At 39.7% G+C, this 7598-nt stretch overlaps 1 protein-coding gene and 1 pseudogene across 2 annotated transcripts in view; one reads left to right on the top strand and one right to left on the bottom strand.

Annotated features, from left to right (window-relative positions):
- The window catches only part of LOC146074796 (translationally-controlled tumor protein homolog pseudogene), a 777-nt pseudogene extending 81 nt beyond the window's left edge, over positions 1 to 696 (bottom strand).
- Positions 1 to 7598, top strand: part of LOC146074797 (uncharacterized) — a 34654-nt gene that overhangs the window by 7254 nt on the left and 19802 nt on the right. For both annotated transcript variants that reach the window (XM_083183305.1, XM_083183306.1), the window contains exons 3-7: positions 1935 to 2059; positions 3393 to 3501; positions 4797 to 4913; positions 6408 to 6469; positions 6947 to 7093. In XM_083183305.1, coding sequence (XP_083039431.1) covers positions 1935 to 2059; positions 3393 to 3501; positions 4797 to 4913; positions 6408 to 6469; positions 6947 to 7093 — 560 coding nt within the window. The remainder of the gene's footprint in view (positions 1 to 1934; positions 2060 to 3392; positions 3502 to 4796; positions 4914 to 6407; positions 6470 to 6946; positions 7094 to 7598) is intronic.

Here is a 7598-nt window from a genome sequence, read left to right as displayed (position 1 = left end):
GAAGCTCAATGATAACAGTCCAGTTAGAGTTGGTCTTAAGACTTTGCTTAATCCTGATGTTGTATAGATGGAAAGCAGCAGTTGGTTGTGACAGATGATCCAAATGATGTTAACATTTTTCAATCTCCAGCCCGTCTTTGAAGAAGATGAAGTAAGGTGTTAAACCATCCTCACGGAAGTCTAGCAGTCCCACCATGCCTTCTGGATTCATGGTCTCTCCTGTGAAAAACTCAAAATTCTTGAAATTTGATAGTTAATTTGACTCTTTCTGCAGCACCAGTCATGAATGGTTTTACTCTCTCTCTGGGCAAGTTTCTTCAAGTAGGGCTTTGAGGCTTTTCAAATAGTCCTTAATATACTGTTTGTATGACTCCTTGGTAAAGCATGTTTGCTGAAGCTTATGGTTTAATACTATATCAACCCCAGTGACTTTTGTGGTATCTGGTCCTTCATCAAGACACTCTGCAGAGGCATTTCCACCAATCAAAGCATCATCAATTGCACCTTCCTCTCTGGTCACCATCTTCCCTTCAACCTCATAATAGATTCCATTACTGCTTTCGATAATCTTGTAGATGTCAGAAACATTTCTTCTCCGCTGATTCTGTCCTTGTAGATGATCATGGTTGCGGCGGCTGGTGCTGGCGTCCCCGGAGCAGAGTGCGGGAGGCTCAGTGCCGGCGGAGGGTGGGGAGTAAAAAGCCAATTTTAGATTTTAGTTTGCACACACCTCACCCAAATCTACCTCTTTGCTCATGTTATATCTGCCCCACCTGCATTGCACATGGTTTTGCCCATTTGAGAACAAATGGGCCTAAGAACCAAATCTGTACTCAAGGGAACCAGTTTTGCATCGGTTACTGGCTGCTCTGAGACCGCTGATTACAGCATGACTTTGAAAATAAGAATGCATAGTTGTGTGGATGCAAAAGAGGCATACAAAAAAGAACAAGGTTAAACTGTACTTTAATATAATTGATCATAAATTGAAGGCATCTCCTTGTTTTAGATTTAAGATAATGGGCAGTATTCAATGAGAAAAGTTCTCCGTGTTTTGTGGAGAACTTGTGCTTTGTTCGCCTTGGACGGAGCATTTTGCTCTCCAAAAGCGAGCAACCCTATTCAATGTGAAATGTTCTCCGTCTTTCTAAGTGACTTTCTTCGTGTCTCTCCGTGTAGCAATTCTCCATCTTTTGATGGAGAGCTGGAATGTGAACTTTTAAACTAAAAGGTTTTTTTAAGAAATTTTGGTGTCAAAAAATCAGTTTTTTTCTGTGAAGGGGCATGTTATTTTAATTCATGTGCTTATAGCACATGAATATATAATTTAAAAAAAAATATTTTTTTAAATTTTTTTTTTTTTTTTTTTTACACAGTGCAGCCAGCAGGGGGCCAGAGCGCTCGAGCCGCTCATTAGATATTCATATATTCACTGCACCCGAACGTAACTATGCACAAACGGGTGCAGTGAATACTGGGTCCCCCGCTGGCTATAGGGGGGTGCAGCCTGGGTCCTGGAGAGCCCCCCTCCCCTCCACAGTCCTCTGGAGCAGCCAGGGAGACTTTAATCTCTCTGGCTGCTTCCGGCTCCCTGCTCCCTGCAGGGGTTAAGACCCTGCTCCCTGCAGGGGTTAAGACTCTCCGCGAGTGGCGGAGAGCATCAGCCACATTGAATAGAGGGAGCAGGAGTGGCAGAGAGCCCTCCGGAACACGGAGAGTGCATGGAGAGCGAAATAAAACGCTCTCCATGCACGGAGAACTTTTTCATTGAATACTGCCCAATGTAAGATTGCAAAAGCTCAGGCATCGGTGCTAGAGAATGTCCTGTGTGTTTGCATGGCATATTCTCATGCTCTCTGATGTACAGTTGGATACTTGTCACTGAATGCAAATCACAATGTCTATACATTTAGGTGTGTATCATTGTATTGTAGGGGCAGCCTCAACCCCATCCTGTGGTCCTCATCCTTCTGAAGAAGACTGTGATCTCTGTCTTGTTAAAACCACCATAACTGCTGAGAATGAGGTGGAAGCTCTTAAATTGTCTAACAACTATAAGGTGATTTTACAGTAATATTTTTATTTTCTACCATTGCCCTGAAATATTTGGACTACCTGTTCTACTGCAATCTGTACCCAGAAAGCTTCAAAATAAAGAGAAACCAACTTTGGTCCGTATTCAAACCTGAACGCTGCTGTGTGAAATTGCTGTGATCAGTAAGCCACTGACCCGATAGAGAGAAATTCCGCCCCGTACAAGTCTGCAAATGATTTAAAAAAAATATCGCTGATTGCTAACCAGCTGCAAATCCACTCCAAATCTAATGATTTCACCAGTCTGCAAGTGTGCGTAACTCTGACCCTTCCACAAGTCTGCGACAGTCATTGTACACTGCGACCCAGACGCATGCACAGGGTTTGTGAAATCGCAGTGACCTGAATAAAGCATACATAGGGGTTTATTCTAGTTCATTCTTTCTGACAAAATCCTTCTTAGATGGACAAAACCATGTGCACTGCAGGGGGGCAGATGTAACATGTGCAGAGAGAATTAGATTTGGGTGAGTTTTTTTGTTTCTGTGCAGGGAAAATACTGACTGCATGATCTTACACTGCAATATAGATCTCACTTTGAAGAAAAACCCCACCCAAATCTAATTCTCTCTGCACAAGTTACATCTGCCCCACCCGCAGTGCACATGGTTTTGTCCATCTAAGAAGGATTTTGTCAGAAAGAATGAACTAGAATAACCCCCATAGTTAGGGCCCTGCTGGGAATCAAACCCATGACCTCAGTGCAGTGAGGCAGTAATGCTAACCATTACACTGTCCGTGTCCTATCCCCTTATCTGGCATATCCAGAGCTTCAGGCCTCCCAGTTATTCCCACATCAATATAAAATGTAAATTGTCTGTGTGGGAGGGAGGTTTGGGATGGCTGTTTGCTTCTTCTTTAGTACAAGTGTTTGACAAAACATGGGCATTTTTAGCTTAAAATAATGAAATGAAAATGGAGTTTTAAATGGGGATACATTCTTTACTCCTACCTGGATTCTTAAGGGTTTATCACTATGAAACACAAGACTAATTAGGAACCCTAATAGAAATTTCCACTCTGATTATAAAACCACTTCACAAAAGTCAGCCATACATGCCCATGATTTGGCCAGCGTGCTTTGTCACAAATATTTACAATGGCACCCCATCATGTCCTGCTTGATTGTCATAGCAGTTGGGAATGACGAATGTAATTTGCTGGTCACATGAAGCCGATTTCTGACACTAGTTGATAAGTTGCCATTTTCACCAGTTAGACATTCTAATTCAGATATTAATAATAATAGTGATAATAATAATAATATTATTACCCTTTTTTTTTTTTTTTTATACCAGTTTGGGTTTAAAAAATGGAAGAGCCATATAACGGAGCGGCCATGGGAGGATCGTTCAGAAATTGTGAAAGAACTCTACTCTGACCTAAATGTGGTGAAATCTTCAAGTGGTATGGCCTACTTCATGTACTAGTTTAGCAATTAACATTTATGAATCCTGGTCAAAAAATCAGGCTTTTATTTTTCTTGTTTAGTTTTTAAATGTTTCTCGTGCTAATAGTTAAGTGGTTTCCAGGTACATAAAACATATACTGTATATAGCCTAAATGCAATACTTACTAAAGTGTATGAATACAGATGTACATAATGTTGCCCTGAAATAAACTGGCCCGCAATGTGTGTTCTTACATTTTGTTAGTCTTCAATATCATGGACTTCTCATCTTGAATTACTTAATGTTTAGTTATTTATTTACTAAAAGTAATTTTGTTGAAATGTGTTTTTATTCGTGTGATACCCCTTTCTCATCGCACTTTTGAAACGGTATATTGCCGTTTTTTTCCCATTTTAAAACGTTTAAGGCTGCAATGTGAAAGTGCCAAAGTTGATTTACCGGTTAAAGTTAACTGGTATTTCAACACGGTTAAAAAGCAGAGTCCTACACGTTTTAAAGCCGTTTTTTAGGCAGTGTGAATGGCTCTATTTCAATGGCTTGAAACGTGTCCCTTGGGGGTTAAACGGGTTGAATGTTTGAATGGTATTAAATGATTTTTAAAACGGTTTTCACCTGCAATGTGAAAGGTCTCAAGGCTCAGACCCGTTTTAAAGTCCCATTTAAGAATACCGTGTCATTACCCATTTCTGCAATGTAAAAGCAGTATGATTTATTGATAACATCTGTGTCATGCGTGGGTGGTCAATACTGTCCACATAACTGTTTCCACACTTTCTGTGATTGTAGAATACAAATATTCGGGTACCCTGTAGGTGGGTGTATCTTATGTTCAGCAGAGCCGGACACCGGAAAATGCCTAGGGACATCTTAATTATGAGCAGCCACTCTTTACTTGAGCAATACAGCTTTAGTTCATTTAATGCAGTGCTTACACAATCCTGTAGTGTCATGAGATGTTTTGGTCCCATCAGACCTTTCCTCAAGCCTATCATGACAATCCTGGATGTACATATATATCATGATACAAAGTAATCTCTGGAGGTTTTACCTTAAATGCCTCACCTAAAACATAATGGCACATTGATCAAGCATGCGTTGCACCTTCTGGAATGCACAATTGAATCCAGACATAGTGTTCATAGTATGTCATGGCGTTGTGTGTGTATTCTCCTTCTGCATTGCTGTTCTGTGTTTTTTTTTTTTTTTTTTTTATGATTTACAGTATTCGCATTGAAACCCATGCAAAGTTTTATTTGCTTACCTACATTTTTTTTTTTCTCTTACCACTAGATTCCCTTATAACATTTGGTAACATTCTCTATCTACTCTTCTGTGGTTGGTGGGTCGCACTACTGTATCTCCTGGTATCCATCCTGATGTTTCTCTGCATACTGGGAGCACCATATGGTACAGTATATCTTAGCTGCTAACAGTAGAATTGTTTTTACATACATTTCTGATCTAGTATTTTCCAGATTTTAATATATTGGTCATATATATATGGTTAATATATTGGTCATATATATGGTCATTACATGGTCATTAAAACATTTGACTTGGAGCTTCACATAGTCTGGCAGGCCCCAGATTGTCCAGGCCTAATCTAGACCGTAGATGACTGCTGTTTTAAAATACTTGATAGAAAATATATGTGAAAGGTCATGGTGATACCCAAGAATGGTTAATAACAAGGCAAATGTTTTAATGACCATGTAATGACCATTCCCATGGTTATCCAATTGTTTATGTAACAAGTATATAAAAAATAGAACTGCAAGTCTGTAAAGGTAGGGGTTATTTATATCTAACACCCCTGCTCAATCCTTGCAAAGTAGGGGAGGCAACTACTGTAGGGCTGCATAATGAAGTACGCCTGGTTTTTGTGAGGGCTGCAGTTTAGTTGTCTTAGCTAATCTAGGTATTTCAAGAGAAAAGGGAAGCAAGACCATTCCAAGTTAAGCAGTGGAACTTTCTCTTGATTCAATTTATAGTGCCAGCATATTTATTTTGGGAACAAAAACTGGAATAATAGAAGCAGCCTTCCTACAGTCTATATGGAAAAGGGCAGAGTAGAAATGCTACATATTGCAAAGTGGCCCAGTAAGATTGCTGAGGTCCTTAGTGTGATTTATGTTCCAGTCACACAGCATTGTTAGCCTGGGGTCAGCTGGTCGCAGTTCCATAGTGGTACAATTATTATTATTTTTTTTAAATTTTTTTGCATGCAGTGTAAACACTGGCTGCATTTGCATGTAGCCCACAAATCCTGGGCAGCTTTATTTTTTATATAGCGATTTTTGGATTTGCTTTTGGACACACTCCTCCCAAATGTATGATCCGATTAAATTCTTGGTTTAAATGGCAAACATAGGTATGTGCTGTTAAGCTGGGTATGTATTAGACCATGGACAACATGGTGGGCGACGGGAACCCTGCATCAACAAAATCCTAAACACTTGCCTATACAGGCAGTAATGGGGTGGCCATGTTGCAATTGGCATCACGGCCCTCGTTAGCAAAATTTTTTTTTTTTCTGTTGGCCCTTCAGCAGGGACAGCCATAAGACATTGCTGATGACAATGGGACTCCTAGAATGCGTACACACTGGGCTATCAGAACAACTTCTCATTCCAATCCTTTGGATTCGGGCAAATCGTTCAAACCCTCATTAAATGTGTAGCCAACTTTAGACCACACACACACAGAATTATGTATGCGCTCATGGAGGTTTGGTTATAGGAGCAGCGTTTCTCAATTTATAGACCTCCTTTTTTGCCTGCATAAAATAATTGACTCAAGTAATTTAACAATACTGTAGTTTGTTGCCTTGATCTCTCTCCATAAACTGCTGAAGTTGTTGTTTTTGATGATAAATATGAGACCGTGTTATTTCTTATGCAGGTGTGCTATGTTGGAGGCTTGCAGGGTACTTTATATGGCCATTTGGAAAAGTCATCTTAAAGGTAAATACAGACTTTGTTTATTGATAGTTTTGCAGGGGAGCTTTAGGTTCCACATATGGGAATTAGAAATACATTTACATGCACTGCTTCTGCTTTACCTAGACTGTTGCTTAATAGCATGATCGTGCTTGCTGGGACTTGCAAAACGCAGGATATGTACTTTCCCTTTGGGCCCATAGAAACATTAAATTTGATGGTAAAGAAGAACCACTTGACCCATCTAGTCTGATACTTTTTTATTCTTTAGGTAACCACAATCCTCTCTGGTCCTTCGTTCTTTGTAAAGATATTCATATGCCTATCCCAAGCATGTTTTAAATTGCAGACTTCTCTCCAAACCTTAAACTGTACTCAGAGACCCCATCCTTCTCTTGTAGTGAGGATCTCTTTTCTGCAACATCTTCGATTCCCAAACAGGAATCTCCAAATAATTTTAGTACAGTATTGTTTTTAGACCAGTTTGTCTGATCTGTCTAGAGTGGTGTAGCACACACCAGAAAGTGCTGTGTGAGGTTCACAAAGTGTGACGCCATACCAGAGGTTGATGAATTGGAGAAAACCCTCCTTATTCAGAAATGTGACCGGAGTCATGCAGATTTCCAGGGTCCTGTGGTCGGATATTGGGTGAGTCCAGCATTTATGAATTTTATTTATTTTTATGGATCACACAACAGGGTATCTGCAGTTTACAAAATAAAGTAGTATCATACAACATTCCAATCCCATAATCAAATGCACAATTATTTTTTTTAATAAAATAAAAATATACAGAGGGGAAAAAAAGTAAGGGAAATTGAAGGCAGGGGAACAGCCGTGGAAAGACAAAATGGACACTAGAAAAGCAAGAGAAAGAACATTGGTCCACAAATGTAAAACAAAGCATTTGGACACTACAATGTTCAGTTATTCTTAAAGGGGGGGAGAAGAGTCATGTCAAGGTTTGGGGGCCATTCAGAGATGTTAAGGATTAAGGTATTGTCTCCTTGAATGCTATCCATGGGAACCAGGTAGAGGTTATAATTTAGGTTATTTATATCAAGAGAAACTATCATCCATATCCAGGTAATATTGAAACTGTCAGACCCACGCTTTCAAGGAAGGTTGCGAATTCAATTTCCAGTTGACGGGA

The sequence above is a fragment of the Crinia signifera genome, chromosome 4 (assembly GCF_055691185.1).
Source record: "Crinia signifera chromosome 4, ASM5569118v1, whole genome shotgun sequence".
In the NCBI taxonomy this organism is placed as follows: domain Eukaryota; kingdom Metazoa; phylum Chordata; class Amphibia; order Anura; family Myobatrachidae; genus Crinia; species Crinia signifera.
This window is presented reverse-complemented; position numbering and strand designations above follow the sequence as displayed.